Genomic DNA, 18,648 nt, shown 5'->3' on the forward strand with positions numbered 1-18,648 from the left:
AATTTATGCTAATCCCACTAACCCACTAAAGGTATGCTACGTTAGTGTGCTATGTTAGTATGCTACTAACTAGCTAAACCGAGATTCTGTAAAAACGTTTAAGCGAACCGGGATTCCACTGTCAACATAAATCGATAAGTTACATGTAAACGCACTGAATCAGTTTTTAACGACAGATACACCTCTGGTTCCCGGGTCCCTCTGTGTGCAGCAATGTTTGTTAGCCTGTATCCAGGCAGGAGCGTCAGGTTGTCAGGGAACCCTGTTGGTGCTCTGAGCTGCCACACGGGGGCGCCATGCAGCAGGGGGAATTTCCACAAACCCATGGAACGCACAACTATCTAATATTTTGGAAGTGCATTATTTGCTATCATATTATTATACACTTGAGGTTATCGTTACTTTTAACATCTTCTACATATATTATTTAGTACCGGCAAAAATACGCCACCATTATTATGCTCGCTGACGCCATTCTTCTGGCTTATGTGGTCAGTTTTCACTCTACCTAACATCACTTTCTTCTGACACCGTGGTTGTCTGACACTTTTGTGTTTGTCTCTGTCCCAAATAAACCGTGAGTCTCGCGGACATCATGACGTCACCGTCGGAGCAGTGAACTAAAACAATCAACCCTCACTCCTCTGCTCTCCTCTGCTCCCCGACCGACCGCCTGCACCGCCTCATCCGTGGCGTCTACACACCCCTGGCTCAGCTGACTGACGCCAGCCGAAACCTACACACTTGCGTGTTGTTCTCTGTCATCTATCCTAGCGCAGACGGTGCCAGCACAGCGCCGGTATAAACGGCATCGAGGAAGAAGAAGAAGCAGCAGCAGCAGCCTGGTAGCGTGTGTATCTGTCCGACAAGAGGAAAAAAGCATGTCTGCTAAGCCGGGTGAGGAACTAGGCTCGGAGGGGAAGTGGTTTGGTGATGACTACGAGAGGAACGGCCTGTTTGGGAACACACCAACTCGGTTCGACGAGCTACGTGAAGATTTTAAGCCGAGAGGCGGCGGCGGCGCCGCGGCGGGCGACCTGGATCAACAATTTCATCCTTTCCAGGACGACGAGAAAAGGCCTCCCGTTGCTATGGAAACTGCATCTACAGGTATAAGTCACAAGTTATCTCCTTTTAAATCCTAATATTTACCGATGCTATGCATTTCAAACCCATCGGGCTTAACTCGGCTAAACAGGGAGCAGCAGGACACAGCAGCATCATGGGGTAAATACGGCGCAGTCCGTTTGTCACAGATTTAGCGTTACGACAGACGGCCTGTCTGACTGCCCAGCTCAAACTTGTGCGCTTCAAAAACAAAAAGCAGCTTCCACGGGGTTGACAGTAAATAAGCTTGAATCTAAATCAGTGAAGCTGCTCTGAAGTTTATTCAGTCAGACGCTTAAATTCAGCTTCAGGATGTCAGAGTTATGAAACATCATCCGGTTTGGCCACATGTCTGCGCAGTTAGAGGACGGAGTCTGTATAGGAAAGCATCAGATGGGATGTGGCAAACATTAACAAATAGCCTGTTGATTAATCTGAATGTTTTCTACATCTAGAATATAATTTCTGTTTTTGATGTGATGGGGGGTTTAAAGGTTGATAAATAGATTACAGGCCTAAAGCCTCTTCATAGCCATTGACTAGATGGAAAACAGCTTAATCCCCCTGTACAGTTTATCAACAAAGAGAGACTTCCCAAAAAAAAGAAAGAAAAAACCACTCAAAGCAGACAGACGAGCACGAGGGAGTCCTACATCACTGTTGTGACAGTGTCTTATTTTTGGATGCTGGACTTTTTGTGTGTTTTTGTGGGAAGATAATTCAGACCTCAGTTCTAAGTACCTCACTCTTCCCAGCACAGCTCAGCTCATGTTGCTATTTTTAATCCTTAAGAAACAGGGCCCACTATTCGCTTGGCGAGCAAAACTAGAGCCCTGCACTTTTATTCACCAATTCAATGAAAAATTCATGAGAGTATGCTTTAAAAAAAAAAAAACCTGCCCAGTTTTGTCTCTTTGCTGCTCTGACCTGTCTCATTTTGCTCACTGTGAAAACTAGAGAAGACAATGATTTTTGTGATGTACAACCTAAGCATCCAAAGATAAATTTGGATGCTAAGGATGCAGAATTAACAAAAACTATAATTTATCCTCTTGAGGCAGACCCTATACTGCCTTGTCAGTGTTTGGCTTCACTTTGTAGAAGAAGTAAACAAAGCACATGCTCTACTTTCACAACAGTGTGCCAGACAGGCTCAGCTGTGTGTAGGTGCATGCAGAAGAACACACACAGACTTTGTTTTGGTTCCTAAAAGAGGAAAGAATGGCTGTCTGCGACTCCCACTGAGCTGTGTTGAATACCAGTGAAGTAATCCATTCTGTCACTCATGTTCTTGGGAACAGTGCGGCTCTCACTGCATCTATTATATATTATATATGCAATATTATAGCGTATTTCCCTTCTTAAGTGTTGTTATAAGTTTGGCTCTTGACTTAAAGACTGAACTGTGCAACTGTATCCCCTCAAGATGTCTTGAATTGCTTCCCTTGGTAATCGATCCATGCCTGTTCTAAATCTTGTTCACAACACTGATCTACCCACAGGACCAGATAATGCTGATTTCAGCAGCATTAAATTACCACAGGACAGAACCTTATCCTTGCATTACAGACAGTACAGTATATATTCAAAAGCTTTCCACCTTCTGACACTTTGAGGGGGGTGAGAGTTCCTAAAGATACTGCTGAACACAACACTTTGTCCTATTCTCAGGTATAGAAGAAGACTATATCGTACACAAACAGTGACGCTGCACTTCATGTCCTGCACATCAGTCATTAGAAAGCTTCCCTCACAATCCAGTGCCCGATAGGTGGATTAGACTCAATGCTTTCTCCCTTTCAGCACATCATCAGTGACAAGGATGAGACAGCATACGTCAGGCTGGATCTTTTCCGTAGCTCTCAGATAGAGAAAGCACTTAGTGGACTCCAGACTGCCAGCACAGTGCATTTATGCCTTTAGCTGGTAAGAGCTGCGGTCTGTTCCCAGGAGGGACAGGCAGTGCTAGGTCTTTTCAGACTACATGATAAAAATGCTTGATAATACTGGGTGGGGGGTGGGGAGCTTAATAGTGAGAGAGACAAGGTTGTGACAAAAAAGCTAATAGTTTAGATGGGCAGAAAAACTGGGCCCATGACAACCACAGTTTCCTTGCAGAATTATTTTTAATGTAATGACAAAGATACTTAGTGGTCAATAATCAGCTCCCGGGTAATGCCAGGGTCTTCACCTACCTCTGCTTTATGCTGGTTAAAACAAGTTTCCTCACAAACTCCTTCCTCAATCTCCAGGACCCATTAACTATTGCTGAAGGACAGACCAAGTCCAAAAAGGTCCTTTGCAGGGGACACCACAACAAAGCATTACTCCTCTCATTATATCAATAAATCATCTTTTCTAATGTATTTTGGTCCCCTGTGTTTACTCAGAAAACAATTAAAAGCCAGCAAGTGAAACATGATGCTACGTTTACAACCTTTCTGCCTCAGTCCAATGCTCCGTCCTGTGGGCAGAGAGTAATCCCTCAGCAGAGTAGTGCAATAGTGCTCCTGGGATTAGAGCTGGTATCAGCAAAGTCACTTACAAATAGTCCATCTACATCTTTTTTTGTGTGTGGTTATTATAGCCTTTGTTGTAATTCTACATTCTGTAAGTACTATAAAAGTGAATTGTCACTTTCAACATCACACTGAATTGACAGCTTTGACCTGAAGCAGACAGCTTGCAGACACTCAGTCTGGAACCTCCCACATGCTCTCTTCATTCATCCATAAAGCTCTATTCAAGCAAGAAAAATACAATCAATACCACAGAAGACAGGTACTGTACGTACCACCGCTTCACGACCTGAATGGGGCAGATTAGCTTCTATTTAAATGGTCTCCGGATCGATCTATCTTTAACAAAGGCTGCTGGAACAATAACATTTGTCCTGTGTGGCCTCCAGTGATTTTCTTTAAGCATGGTGCATACGCCAACGTTCCTTACAGTAATTTTATGTCCTCATTGTCTTGGATCAATGCAGCAGTGCACTTGAATCTCTCAGCACAGCTGTTCTCCTATCGACCTCTGCTAGTAGTTTTGTCTTAGCTTAGCTTTTACTATATGCCGTCTTTGTGCACTTGGAATTTCTTATCTCAGAGTTAAAGTAGGGTGGTTAGTCAGGTATTTGTTCAGCCATGGATATTGGAATCGATACAGTATAAAAATAAACAAAGCCAGAGACCATTCAGACTTGGAGTGGATCTTCAGTTAACTTGGTCTTGTTAAGTTTTTCATCCAGATTAGTATTAAAAAGTAAAACACATTAAATAAGAATGATTGAGTATCATCTTATATTCAAAGATATAAATTTTCCCATGACACAGAATCATATTTGATGTCTGTATCTGGCTCATCAATACATGCACACTTAACACTTTCAGTTTTAAAGTACCACACAGTAAAGATGACAGTTTATCCTACAATAATAATTAACAGCATATGTTTCAACATCAAGTGCACAGATGGTAATGAAAGAAGAGCGCAGTGATCATCTGGATGGATTGGTTTCCACAAGGTCATGATGTGAAAGAGAACTCCTGAAAGGCAACACCACAGTGGAGAGGGTCATGGATGGAGTAATGGAACCGTTACAGAGCTGTAGAGTCACAGATAAAAGAGAGACTGGAGCATTGCTGTGGATAATAATGACAGCCCAGCTTTTGTTGTTGTGGAACTGACAGAACTTTGTGGTGACTTTTCTGTTTGTATTTCCTTACACTCATTTGAAAATCCCTTTCATGGCTTTTCTACTTCAGCCTACACTGACTGACTGCAGCAGGCCAGTTCCTTCGGAGCAGCAAACACACACCCAGTGCTAATATATTCATTTTTGCATCTCCCTTTTGATATAATCTGTGCTCACATGTTTTTGTCTGTTGCCTGATAATTAGGAGCCCATGCCTTGGCATAGCACAGATTGTCAGGCTGCATTAGTTTCAGAGCTGCACTGGCTGCATAGAGGACAACAAAAGGACTTCCCCTTCACAGCACATCCACCAGGACTTATTTAACTGCACCATCCTTTCAGTGACACGATTGTGTGGCGTGGCCTCAGTGTGAGCTGAGAATTCCTCTGTTGTCATCATGTCCAATCCTATCCGACTGCACTAAAGCATTTGTTTCAGCCTTGTGGGTTTTTCCAGTGTCTGGGTGTTATGCCATATCAGCAGATTCAGAATGCCCTCAATCTACCACCAACTTTATGAAGCAGCTGCTCAGGACAGCAGGAAGTGAAAGACAAGCAGCCAGCATTGTAATTGTTGCAGATTCTTTTTCCAACTACTGGTTCGTTTATCTGTAATGGTACATGGAATGGTTTGATACAGGTGGGGGTGTTGGCTACAGTTCACAGCTCTAGAGATCACCTCCCTTCACCGTTTGTAGTGGCTCTGAGTGCCTCCCACTGCACACTATTTATTTGTACAGTGATTCAGTGAGTGTTAGATTATGATGGTGTTGCCAGGGTGATGGCTGATGGGACCTATACCACGGTAGTACACTAAGAGGATTATGCATTGGTTCACTTTAGAAGGCCATCAAGGTCATTCATGTCACTAGGCTGAAGAAGGCTCAGCAGCAGTTTTGCAAAATGCTTCAGCCCACAAACAAGATAGATGTTGATGTAGAAGATTTAATACAAAACAGCCACAAGCTCCAAAAATGTCTTGGCCTGCTTTGGCTTTCCTTTGTTCCATGTCACATCACTCCCTCTCCTTGTAGTCCTGCATGGGTGTGCAGTGTTTATGCCTCTGTACTGCGGTATGATGTATTGTTAATGACTGAGGAAACAGTCTTTGGAAGGAGCAGCAGAGGGGAAGGGTGGTGGGGCTTTTTAGAGGAAGCAAAGGGAGGGACGGGACGTCCTGACCTGTTGGGTCTTCTGTCAGTCAGTCCGCATCCTCCAGAACAAATCCTAAGGCTGTTATTTAAAGTCTTCCCCCTCATCCAGCCCAGCAGCTGGACCCAGCCTATTTATAGCAGCACCGCTGGGAGAAGCAGGGTGGAAGAGCAGGAGGAGCTCAGTTTGTGGAAGTATAAACTCTGACTTGTACACAGCACAGGAATTTTAACATGTTCTGTTGTGCAATGTTGGCTTGACTGTTTTTTTTAATAGACCTAAAGCAATGCATTATTTATTGGTGATGTTGTACTGCTTAGACCAGAAGACATAAAGCTAACAAATGTGAATACTTGACTTTTGATCTGATGCTTAACATCTAACGTTCCAAAGAACTCCATTGCTTCCTGTTTTAAAAATGTACATGAAATTAGGCTTACAGGGCAAAATCGTATCGTGTGTCATTAACCACCAGAAAAATATTAATATTTGCCACTTATAGTTTACGGCGTCATGGTGACGCATTTTGCGTGCGACGTACTCCCACCATCACCCGCAAGCGCGCACGTGTGAGCCCGTCATAACAATAATGGCGGAAGGCAGTGGTATTCAGTTAAAAGATGTGGAGCAGCACGTTCCTAACAGAGGTTCAACGTTTATCACCATAAGCCAGAGTACGAAGAAAGTGCAATGAGGCCACAACGCCGGCTACAGCTGTAGTATATAGTGCCGCACATGCGTACACGACATGCATTAGGTCACTGATGTGACTTTTCTAAACTTATCTGTCCTGTTTAATTTTAATGTTGATATGCACTCCTCTGTGACCTTAAGATAAGAACATTTGAAGGACAAAGTTACTTTAAATGTATATAATAGAATAGAATAGAATAGAATAGAATAGAATAGAATGTACTTTATTAATCCCTTTGGGAAGGTCCCTCAGGGAAATTGGGGTACCAGCAGCAATACAACACCCACAGTCAGAGCAAGAGTTAAATAGAATAAAATAGAACATAGTGCAGTAAAATAAAAAGATGGGAGGAATTATTTACAAACATTGCACACCAGCATAGTTATTGATACACAGGGGTATTGCACAAGTTATTGCACTTTATAATAATAAATTATTGCATGTTTGCTTCATTATTATTTTGAAGCAGTTTGTGCATTGTGCATGTTATCAATAAATATTTAAAACATGGCTGGTTGGTGACTCATCACTACTTACCAGCTTAACCTGTTAGAATGAAGTAGTTAACTTGACTGATGATTTGTCTGTATCATTTTAGAACAATGTGGTGATTTAGAGTCAAAAACATCTAAGTGCAATTGTCAATTAATCGTCAAATGAATCATTATCGGCTAAATGCCAAAATTAATCCTGATTATTTTTTTTGCCAATATCGCCCAACCCTACATGAAATATGAGCTTTTTTAACATTTCCCTGCAGCACTGTAACAAATTATTTACAAATTTTTTATGGTCCATTTTAAAATAGAATTTCAGTTTGCACATGTTTTTGACATCAGTTTACATTAAGCTTGTGTAATGTGTGTTTGCCAAGATGTAGGATTAATGATTACAGAGCAGAGATGTGACTACAGGCAGCCCTTTGCTTGCATGATTTAGAAGCGACTTTGTGTTTTTTGGGGGGGTCTGAACAATCCTCCTTTGTCCCTCATTGGGTACAAGTAGCTTTTGTCACTGCACCCTCACTGATCTACACATCCCAACACCCAGTCTGACAGTGCTGCTCTCACAGTGCACAGCCTTGTTTCACTGGATGTTTTCATTAATCAAACTGCTGGCTTGACTCAGACGTGTGACACAGAGAGTGATCTCATTCTTCTGATCGGTTTTACATCTCTGTCTGTTTTTTTTTGTAGATGACTCCATGTCTGGTCTGTTCAGGAAGCCAATGAATGATGATGGTGATGTGTACACTTCCCTGCTGTCAAATCAGAGCTTCACATCGAGCCGGGAAGCTTCGTACTTATCAGACGACCTGAATCCCTCCAAATACTCCTCCGGCTCTTCAGCCCTTGATCACTCCCCAAGTGACACCTACAGCTTCAGCTCCAACACCAAGATGACTTCCAGCCTAATGGATGACATGCCTAAATCTCTGCTGGCCTCAGATAAGACAGAATCCTACAACTATATGGATATCACCCACGGAGATGAGCACCATGACCAGCATCAGGGGGCTCTACACGGCCTGGTGGACAAAAGCTCAACCGGTCACGACTCACTTGGCAGCTACATAGATAAGAATCTTGGAAGGGATGACGAAGATGAGGAGGAGGAGGAAGAAGAAGAAAATCTGGGTCCGGCCCTGGGCTCCCACTCATTCCCATATGTGGAGGAGCCGTCAGACGAGGAGCTGAATGACTACCGTTCCTACCGAAACCTGGGTGGCACCCCACAGACAGCTAGCCCAGTGAAGATCACCTTGACCGAGTCCAAGCCTCCAGCTGCAAAGGCAGAGCAACATGCCCCTCCAGCCAGTGTGTCTGAACGGGAAAACGTCCTCAGTGTGGGGTTACAGGGGGTCCCTACGGTGACACTATCAGAGCCAGAGGACGACAGCCCTGCTTCCACTCCCAACGCCTCTCCAACAAGTAGGCACAAATTCACACACAAACACATTCTTCACTGAAAAATAGGTTAATAAGAAACGGTCTATAGGTAAAATAATTTTAGTCAAGGCTGCCACTGTGGCTGCAAGTCACAGCAAGAGTGGTAAAGTCGAGTAGTGCTGCTGAATTTTACTATAAAGAAACAACTATTACTTGTTCTTTCAAAGTTCTTTTATCTGTCTTAAAGTTATGTTTGCAACTATGTTTCTGTATGTATAATGCCCCCCCCCTCTCTCTGCTTTTCTTTTGTGAGCAGAAAAAGACTTCCCCTCCCACGACATGTTCAAGGCTGAGCCAGTGAAACCTGGAGCTTCCAAAAGCACAAAGGCCAGCAGCAGGGAGCATGACGGCAGCAGTGCAGAGTCTGGAGACTCTGAGATCGAGTTAGTGTCTGAAGAGCCTCCCAAGGCCAGCAGCAACCCATTTGCCCAGCCACCTAGTAGCAAGGGCACTTTCAGCCAGCCTAACAACCCCTTTGACAATCCCCCAGTTGCCAAGGGTGGTTTTGGCCTTGTGGGCAGCCATGCTCCACCCACATCCTACAGCATACTGAGGGAAGAGAGAGAGGCAGAGCTTGACAGTGATCTCTTTATTGAATCTGCATCTGAAGAAAGCCCAAAGAGAGAGCAAGGCTTCGGTGGCCCCAAACAGGCAGTCAGCCCCCCTTCTCCCCTGGTTCCCAGCAGTGTCCCTTTCCGCAATGCCCCCGAGGTAGAGCCAGCTGAGACCCTGATCACAGACAAGATCAAGAACCCACTGAAAACAGAGGAGGATCGCCCCAGCAAGCCCAAGCCCCCAACTGCTGCTGTACCTCCAGAGGTGCGATCAGAGAAGCCCCACCAGGATGACACGCAGAAGATCACTAACGAGGAAAAGGGAAATCTAGGAAAACCTGCGGTGGCGATCTTTCTGTGGGGCTTCAATAAACAAAAAGGTTAGTCCTTTATTTTTATTCAGACCTCCCTTGGGGTCTGTTTACACAAGAGATGGAACAGTCTCTTTGACAACATGCATGTGTAATAGTGTCCTTGTTGGTTCATGTATACAGCTTGTGTACAGCTTGTAGAAGTGGTAAGCTGATGTGCCTTCAACAGTTGGATGTGCATTGTTTGTGTGTTTTCAGCTTTACCCATCATTTGGTTGGTTTACACAAAGTCTGGATACAATTGGCAGCTTAGTTACAATTCCAACATGGCACTGTTTTGTTGACAAGGAAATAAAAGGTATTGCAGGGAGACATGCAATGTTCCACTGCTGAGTATGTACCAAGAGGGGGTTGGAAGTGCTTTTGCCAGATCTGCTTCCCCCTGGTGGTGTATTTGAAAAAAACTAAGGATGCCTTGGTTTACAATAATGGTTATGCATGACATTAAAAATTATAAAACTGCTGCTGTGGAGGAGCTCTTTTAGCATCTTACATCACTTTTCAGCATCCTGCGATCAGACACGTCAGTTGCAGTTTGTAGTTAATGCCGACTAAGCTGCAAATTTGATGTTGACATGGGTACATGGTTGTCTATTGGCTGTCTCTCTGTCTTTGGGAACAGTGGGTTTACATAATCCTGTGGTTTCAAAACTGGGGCACACTCCTGCTTAAAAGCTTTGAAGGCTTCTTCATGAATTTCTAGTGTGAAGGAGATCAGACACATGTTGATTTTTGTTTTGTTGTTGTTGTTCTTCTTGTTGCTTCTTTCTGTCCTCCAAAGAGACGCTGCTGTACGCTGATGGCATCATATAAGAATCAAGTAAACAGCTGCATATTTGAAATACAGTGACGCAGCTGAATACTAGCTGAGGATTTGTTTACTCATACTTTCAGAAGGTTCTGGAATGACTGAAAAAGCAGGTCACATGTGTTTTTTTTGTACACCACTAGAGGGCATGGTCCACCTTTATCTTTGCTACTTATTATTTTCATCAGTCAGTGTATTCCACACCAGTTGCCATAGCAACAGTGATGGGGGAGCATGTTCAGCCTGGTTCATGTATATCCACTTTTTCTCTCCTGTTGGTCGGTACTGGCATCAAAGGTGGTTGAGGCTGCAGTGAGCAGAAGGTGCGAGGTGTGTCTGTCTGCAGGGTTGGGGGTGGGGGCACAGGACTCACAGCTTGGCAGGACACACAGCCTGTGCTCTAATGCACAGTGCTACTTGTTATGAATTATTAAGAACAAGCCACAACAAGCCTCTTCAATTACCAGTGAGTCTAAGAGGAAACACTATTTAAATTTCTGTTGGTTAAAATAATACAAATAAAGAACAACATAGATGGTGTCTCATCAAAATCGATGTGGTATAGCCCTCCCACTGCTTACTACCAGCTGAGGATCTGCTATGCTTTTATTGTGAAAGCGAGTCTACCTTACCTTTCAAGAACAATCCCCCCCTCCCCAGACTCCTAATAATTGCATGGATGGTTTGCCACTGCAGAAACTGTGGTGGGGTGTTTACAATTTGCCCCCCCATTCTCCTCCCTCCCCCAGCACCCAGACGTACACATACGCACTTTCCCCGCTCCTTCTGTTCTAGCCAGCGCTGCTCCACAGCATCAGTCTTTGTGCTCTGTGAGCCGGCAGCACCTTGGAAACCTTTCCTCCCTCCCTCCCTCCCTCTCTCCCTCTCTATCATCCGAGCCTCACTCCCGCATCTTTTTTGACCATTCATGCCTCTTTGGGATGAGCGAGTGAGTCGGTGCTACTAAAACAGGAGACAAAGAAGAAAACGGAGACTATAAAGAGAAAGAGGGAGCGAACAGGGACCTAACTGATCACCAGCATGCAGGCCACTGCAGACGTGACCAAGAAGGAAATCTCCTGGAGCAGCTGGAAGGGCCAGGGTACTGATATGTTTACTGTGATGTAATCATCAATTGTCTGTGTTTTGTGGCTGTGAGAGATGGACCGTCGTAGCTGCATGTAGGTTAAATATTCATCACACTGCGATGTGTGCTCTGCATGTGCACATTTGTCATCGAATCAGTTCTGTTTAGTTGTGCCTCTTTTCACATGGACACGCCCTGATGACAGATTCTGCTACATAAAAAAAGGGGGGCTGGGGCTGGTGTGTGTTTTGGAAAATAACCCCAACATGCTGGGGACCATCTGCTTTGGGTGCATGTTAATATGGATGCCTGCGTTATGGACTAAGGCGTGTCATTGTTATCACCCATCCCACTTTGCAACTGTGCAGGGTTTATAGATGCCGTATGCTCTGTTTTTGTGTAACGAGGCAGCCAGAGCATCCGGATGGGACTGACTGACTGACTGTCTCTATGGTAACCATGGCACACCCATCCTGATTACATCAGCCCTCTCTCCTCGGCTGCCATGGCACCTAGCAGAGACTGGGCCTGAGAGGAGCATCTTTCGGCTGTCTGTTTCCATAGCATGGTTGGCTCACAGGAAGGGGCCAGGAGAGAAAATGGCGCCCCTTTCCTCCACACTGGTTGTCTTTTATCATCTGCCATCTTTTTAGGTTTTGCGGCAGACAACATAGCAGTGTCTGATTGTTGTGCAGCTTTGCTGACAAAAAAAAAATCAATTTGTCATCATTCTGCTGAGTCATTATCCACTTAGATTCCTCTCTAAATAAACGCTGTGTAATGTGATCAGATGAGATCTGTTTACAGGGTATTAAACAGATCCAGTCAGCACAGCAAAGGGTAAAACTGAGCCAAGTCATTTCCTGCTTTTGAATGGCAGAACATTATCTTTAAATATTTTCAATTACTCATTCTAAAATAAAATGAATTTGGAGTCACTGCCATCAAACTATGTAGGGCTGATAAAACTTTGATGCACGACACTTCAAGGACTCAGTGATGACACGTTTCATGTCTTGTATACTCTGTGTGTGTTCAAACAGAGGTTCACATTGTAAGTGGCATATTTTTTTCTTAATAAATACTTTGTAGCTGTAAAGTTAATACAGTTCATATCTCATACTTCATTAAGAGCTCAGTTCAATCAAGTTTATTTTTCATTCAAGTCCTGCTTCGAGCTCTTGACTGAAAAATGAACAAGATTAAATCAATCTTTACCAACAAGCTGTTAACTAACAGGGACTGCATTATGCTACACCGATATTAGCTCAGTGTGCTAGCTAGCTTCTTTGTACCATCATGGTGCAGTAAAAAGTACTAACACTGTAGACTAGTTTGCAGTTGCATATTTGACTTTGGCTCGTCATTGTTCCCAGGTTTTCAGATTTTAGCTAAAGTGACCTAAGCATCACAGTGTGGCATTCACTGCTCTGCCGCCGGTGGGTGAGAACAGAGACTGCATATTACATGATTTTTATATCACATGATTATTTCCACATTTAAACAATGAAATTAAATGGATTGCCGGATGGCCTTAGTAAGCATAGCTAGTGCTCGTTGCTTAACTCTCCTGTATTCATGGTGTTTAAACTCTGCTAAAGTTACACTTAAATGTAACTGACCAAAACAAAGCACTGCCAGCTGACACTGGATCTCTCAATAAAGTTCAAAAACACACCTACAATTACTGCAATATTCCACAGAAACTGTGAGATTACCACTTCATAGCCGACTAGCCCTCTGATAATAAAATAAAATGCCTTGTGTTCATGTGAAATCTGCTGTAGTGACTGCAGTCTCTGTCCTGACTATCAGCTGTGGAAGACTGTTGGTAGCCATTGAAGTCTCTTAACATGTTTCCTAGCTGATGGGTTGTTTGAGGCCACCAGGATGTCTTCAGTGATTTAATCAGGTCAGGCTAAACTAGTTTCACTAAAGGAAAAAAGGGGGGGATGGGAAATCAAATCATTGTCATTGGTGTTAATCGTGTACTCGGGTTTATGCTTGGCCTGTCAGTGTGATGAATATCAGAAGCCAGGTAGTGCTTGTCCTGTGCTCTGATGTAACACCGTATAGTGCTCAGGATTGAAGTGCTTGTGGCCCAGAGGTCTCATCTGTGTTCTGTATTCAGCTTATTGCTCAATAGAAAATTAAATGACTCTCTAAATGTTATCTTAAAGAAATAAGCAGTGATCTGACTCAAATGCTTTCTTGTAAATGTACAACAGTTAGTCTTTGATACACTCTTTTCTTCTGACAATTCAGAAAACTTGTCTTTAAATCTGCCATTGTCCCTTTGTGTTCCACAATAAAGGGAGTGGCTGTCTTCATGTGTCTGGCTGTAGAGACACATTATGTGCTGCTGAGTCCCCCCGATTCAGAGCAAATGAATCTCTCTCTGTTCCCAAAGGAACGCTCTTTCCCCTCCTTCTCTCTTCGGCCCCTCCCTTCCTCCGTCTCTCCATCTTTCGGTGAGTGGAGAAAATGGAGCATGGTAACTATGGTAACTGCATCAGGCAGGTGCTCAGCAGATCCTCAGCTCCCAGAGCATTTTGATGGAAGAGCAGTTAAAGACTGAACAGCGTATAAGCGTCGCCGTTGACCGCAATGCAGCCTGACACATAAAAATGAGAAAGACTTCTGCTTTTTTGTTCTGATCATGACTTTTACTTCAGATGTTGCTTGTCGTTCTTCGTCTGATGTCAGTGGGATTGTGCTTAAAAGCCTGCGTATAAAGGACAGAGGGAGTGTGTGTGTGTGCTGGTTTGTAATGTTGTTTTTTGGCAACCGCACCCCATACACATCCCTCCTGCTCCCTCCTCCCCTCCATCAGTCCCCCTTGCTCAGCCGAATGCTGATTTGCTGGTGTGCCTATGTGGCCCCTCCCTTCTTGTGTAGGGGGGACTCCCCCTTCTGTGCTCTCCTTTTGTCCGTGGATAAAGCAGCTGCCTCTTTCCCTGTTCAGCCATGGGAGCCGCAGGTCAGTACACACTTCTACTGCAGCCAAAGCTTTTCAGTCTGTGCAGCACATCACAAGGCACCGTCGCTGTCTCCTGTCAACACCTGTCTCTCTAGCTGATGTGTCTGCATGTTGTTACAGCTGCTGTCTGCTACCTCTGTGTGTGTGTGTGTGTGTGTGAACATTTTCATTCAAATCAACAGTCACATTGAGATTTTGTCAGTGTTGGCAGCAACAATGGCTTCTACAGGGAGTGGTGCATGCACAGCAGCTGTGGCACATTGCTCTATTGACAATGAATGACTTTCTGATGTGATAGTGATGCGATGCTTTGATTTCCTGTTAGTCACTGAAAAGACTAAGATTATACATGTCTTATTTTACAATGTCAGAACTGGTAGTTTGTGGGCAGCAGAGCCACAGACACAATGACTGTTCTTTCATCATCCAGGTTTAGCCGGCCGCTTTGGCATCCACAGATGCCTTTTAGTGGAGAGTAAAGATGGCCGTCATCACTATGCTGCTCACAGCTCCACGGCTAAAATTAGAGCAGGCAGGCAGGCAGGCAGGCGGACAGCTCAGAGGAAGAGGAAGACACCCAAGAGACCTTGGCAACAATTATCTACTCTAAAACTTTGCATTAACGTATAGGATCAGCCTTCCTCCCTGTATGACTTTGAAGGTGTACCGGGTCAGATGCACACTATAGTTATACTGACAGACTAGCAGTAGGGGGGGCAGCCTGTTCAGAAGAGGTAAAGCAAGCCGCCGACAGTTCTTATGGAAATAGGCCTGTGTTTCCAACCGACACAGATGACTGCCAAAGGAGGACCATGTCGGCCACTAGAGCTGTAATGGTACACTGGGCTAATCCTCAGTTATCACTTCCCTTTCGTCTCTGCTAGTAGCTTTAAATTACAGGCACTACCACCCAAAGAAGACAAAATATTTCACAACGATGCAGCACGATGTGTGACTATCTTCCTGCATAAGTTAGGCATCATAGCAGTCCAATGATTTATAGGAATCATAGTGTTTCATTGCATTATTAAGACCCTGATGCATCGTCATCCTTCATTAGTGACAGTACTGTTTGTCTGGTCACATTGAACTACCATCTGTGAACTGCTGATAGTGTTTCTATTTCTGCTGCTGCTTTCAGAGTGGTCAATCATTAATTCTGCATAGCAGTACAGGTGAAACCTCAGTGTAACGGGTATGTATGTTTGTATACGTCTGAGACCAGGCCAGGTGCTCCTGATGATAAGCATGTGTCAGTTGAAAGTGCGAAGCCCCTCTGGCCTCAAGTGCAACACAGGTTGTCGGCTATTATATTCTACAAAGATCACTAAACATATATATAATCACTAATCACTATATATATATATATATATATATATATATAGGTGGACAGAGTCTAAAGGGACAAATCATCTCTCGGACACCTTGATGCCACCTCACAGCGCCACAGCTCTGTCTAACCTAATGAAAAGCTAGGTTAGGAAGCTGGGTTAAAACAGGATCACGTGACAGCTGGAGCTCTCTAAGGACACTGGGTTGTGAACAGCTTCCAGTAATTTGACCCAAATGTGTGATGTGTAAAGCACAGCAGCCTAATCTACTTTGAAATGGATACAGCCATGGATGCACAGGCCTATATGATGCAGAGTAACACTCATGCTGGTTATGGGTCCTAACCCATTTTGTCCTTCCTTCTGTGCTCCCCCCCCCCCTCAGCAATTGACCTGCTCTACTGGAGGAATGTGAAGCAGTCCGGGGCTGTGTTCAGCAGCGTGCTTCTGCTCCTCTTCTCCCTGACCCAGTTCAGCGTGGTCAGTGTCGGAGCCTACTTAGCCCTGGCAGCCCTTTCTGCCACCATCAGCTTCAGGATCTACAAGTCTGTGCTGCAGGCTGTGCAGAAAACTGATGAGGGACATCCTTTTAAGTAAGTGAAATAAGTTGATGAATTAAGTCTGACACAAAGTGTGTGCATATTCATTACAGTCATCGTTGCTTCCTGTACTTGTATCTGTTAACAGGGCCTATCTTGAGATGGAAATTGCTCTCTCTCAGGAACAGATTAGTAAATATGCTGACAAAATCCTTCTCTACTCCAACACCTGTATGAGAGAGCTTCGCAGGCTGTTCCTTGTACAAGATCTGGTCGACTCTTTGAAGGTTTGCCATCTTATTATTATTATTCTTTTTGCTCTGCTAGAAAGTGATTTCAGCCAGCTTAAACCAGACATTATTGCATGTCTCCTACAGTTTGCTGTCCTGATGTGGCTCCTGACCTATGTGGGTGCTCTCTTCAATGGTCTGACACTGCTCATCTTAGGTAAGGTCATCCCGACTCCCTACAAAAAACTGAGACCTGGTATCAGCCAAGACATCATGTCCCTATGCCATGCAACATTTATTTGTTTGACAGGTTTACAGCACAGTGGTACAGTATCTGTTTACTTTTCCAGTTTACCTTAGATAAGGGTAGTGGTTGGTTTGTGTTGGGGAGCCTGCTGACACAAGGTCAGAATACCTTAACCATGCAACTACTTTTCCTCTGCCTCCACAGCTGTGGTCTCCATGTTCACTATGCCTGTTGTCTATGAGAAACATCAGGTAGGATTTTTAGCTTCACTCGCTCAGCTCTGGTTTGAATAACACTGTCTGGCATTTAAACAACTCTTTCTTCCTTATGTTTTCAGGCACAGATTGATCAGTATGTGGGACTAATACGGACCCAGGTCAACTCTGTGGTGGGCAAGTGAGTGCTTTTCTGATGTTTTGTTCAAAGAAATTGAGCTAGAGACAAATTGAAAAGTTTTTGCTCATGCCTGGGGAGCTTTTTTGTATATTTCTCTATTGCAAGTAGAAAAAGCTTGCTACTGTTAGTTATGAAGGGCATCAATAAATGGCATTGAAGCAAACCCATCTCTACAAATTTGCAAAATTGACAGTTGCAAATTTGTTGTGTAATTTGTCTACTTATTTCTGGGTAGTTTTCAGACAATTTACTCACCTTTCCAAAGATGGACTTCAAGCATAAGGACTGCCATAAAGAAACTAGACAAAGCACAGCCTAATCTAGAGTTTAAGCTCATGGTATTAACGTTTGTTTTCTCTGTCCAGAATCCAGGCAAAGATCCCTGGGGCTAAGAGAAAGGAGGAGTAGACCTGTCGGTCTCACTCAGAAGCTGACAGTCCAGTCCAGCTCAGAGTCAGGCTCACCACTGAGGAGTCTGGTCGTCATCTGTGGGGCGTAGTGCTATGTCATCTTGGTGTTCTCTAAAAGCATCCACTGGAGAAGCCATCACCCTGTCTATAGCAGTCTAAACACTAACACACACAAGTCACGTACGTACATAATCCTGTTTCTAGGTAGACAAGTACACAACTCAAAGACAAAAAAAGAAACTGACTTTTTTGTGTTGCTTATAAAGTGCATGAAGTCGAGCCTTGGGTTAATATTTGATATCTTTTGTGAAGTTTTTAAATCATGCTACATTTTTGCTTTGCAGTGCTTACCACAAACTGTACGGTTTGGCACAAAAAGGCTGAATGACCACAGACGTGCTCTGCTGCCAATGTTTAATACTGCTTCATGTTTATGAGTTAGCAGATGGGGCTTCTCTCGGTATATGTCAATATATATAAATATCAAATGGTTTCCTTTTGGTGTCTCCAAGCACAAATGAATTTAACAATATGCGTCTTAGATGTGGTAATTGTAGGGTTTTTGCTTTTGTATAACCATAAGGAACACTGCACACGCTCATGTTTTAGGTACTGTTGTACAACTACTATGAAGACAAGGAGTATCTGGTGATATTTAGCTTGTTTGAATAACTGTCCAACTTTGTACTATGTTCAACTATACTCTGTAGTTCTTTAGACCCTGGACTCTTTAACTATTTGCACTCACAGTATGTATTTAATTACCAGAATAAGACAAATAAATGTTCCTTGATGTATAACCTCTCCAAAGTCAAATTACTAATGAGTTCACATGGTCAGTTTCTGAATGACACAACAGCTAACTTGAGGTGATAACACTTGAGTTGAGAGACTTGGAATGGATGGCTATAAATATAAGGCCATGCATTCTGGCACTGACACACCTCTCACAGAATGAGTGCGTGTATGTTTGTGTGGCTCTTGACTCCTGGGTCACAATGAGGCTGTGTTTGAAAAAGATTCCCTGACAAGCCCAATGTGCGTGGTCGCTTATTTTTATTGCCCACTAGGAAACACACAGGAACATTCTCATCAATGAGAG

General features: G+C 43.7%; 1 protein-coding gene across 3 annotated transcripts; it reads left to right on the forward strand.

Annotated features, from left to right (window-relative positions):
- The first annotated feature begins 602 nt into the window (after window positions 1–602).
- Window positions 603–18,343, forward strand: rtn1a (reticulon 1a). 3 transcript variants are annotated; one of them, XM_028395684.1, is made up of 9 exons: window positions 603–1,110; window positions 7,841–8,575; window positions 8,850–9,527; window positions 16,110–16,317; window positions 16,412–16,550; window positions 16,641–16,710; window positions 16,945–16,991; window positions 17,078–17,136; window positions 17,502–18,343. In XM_028395684.1, exons 1-9 carry the CDS (start codon window positions 882–884, stop codon window positions 17,542–17,544), a joined length of 2,208 nt encoding a protein of 735 aa, XP_028251485.1. In that variant the 5' UTR covers window positions 603–881; the 3' UTR covers window positions 17,545–18,343. The 3 variants fall into 3 exon arrangements, with proteins under 3 accessions (XP_028251485.1, XP_028251486.1, XP_028251488.1); XM_028395685.1 differs by lacking the exons at window positions 603–1,110; window positions 7,841–8,575; window positions 8,850–9,527 and adding an exon at window positions 11,120–11,428; XM_028395687.1 differs by lacking the exons at window positions 603–1,110; window positions 7,841–8,575; window positions 8,850–9,527 and adding an exon at window positions 14,344–14,393.
- Window positions 18,344–18,648: the final 305 nt, after the last annotated feature.

This window comes from Parambassis ranga, chromosome 22 (assembly GCF_900634625.1).
Source record: "Parambassis ranga chromosome 22, fParRan2.1, whole genome shotgun sequence".
NCBI classification, from domain to species: Eukaryota; Metazoa; Chordata; class Actinopteri; family Ambassidae; genus Parambassis; species Parambassis ranga.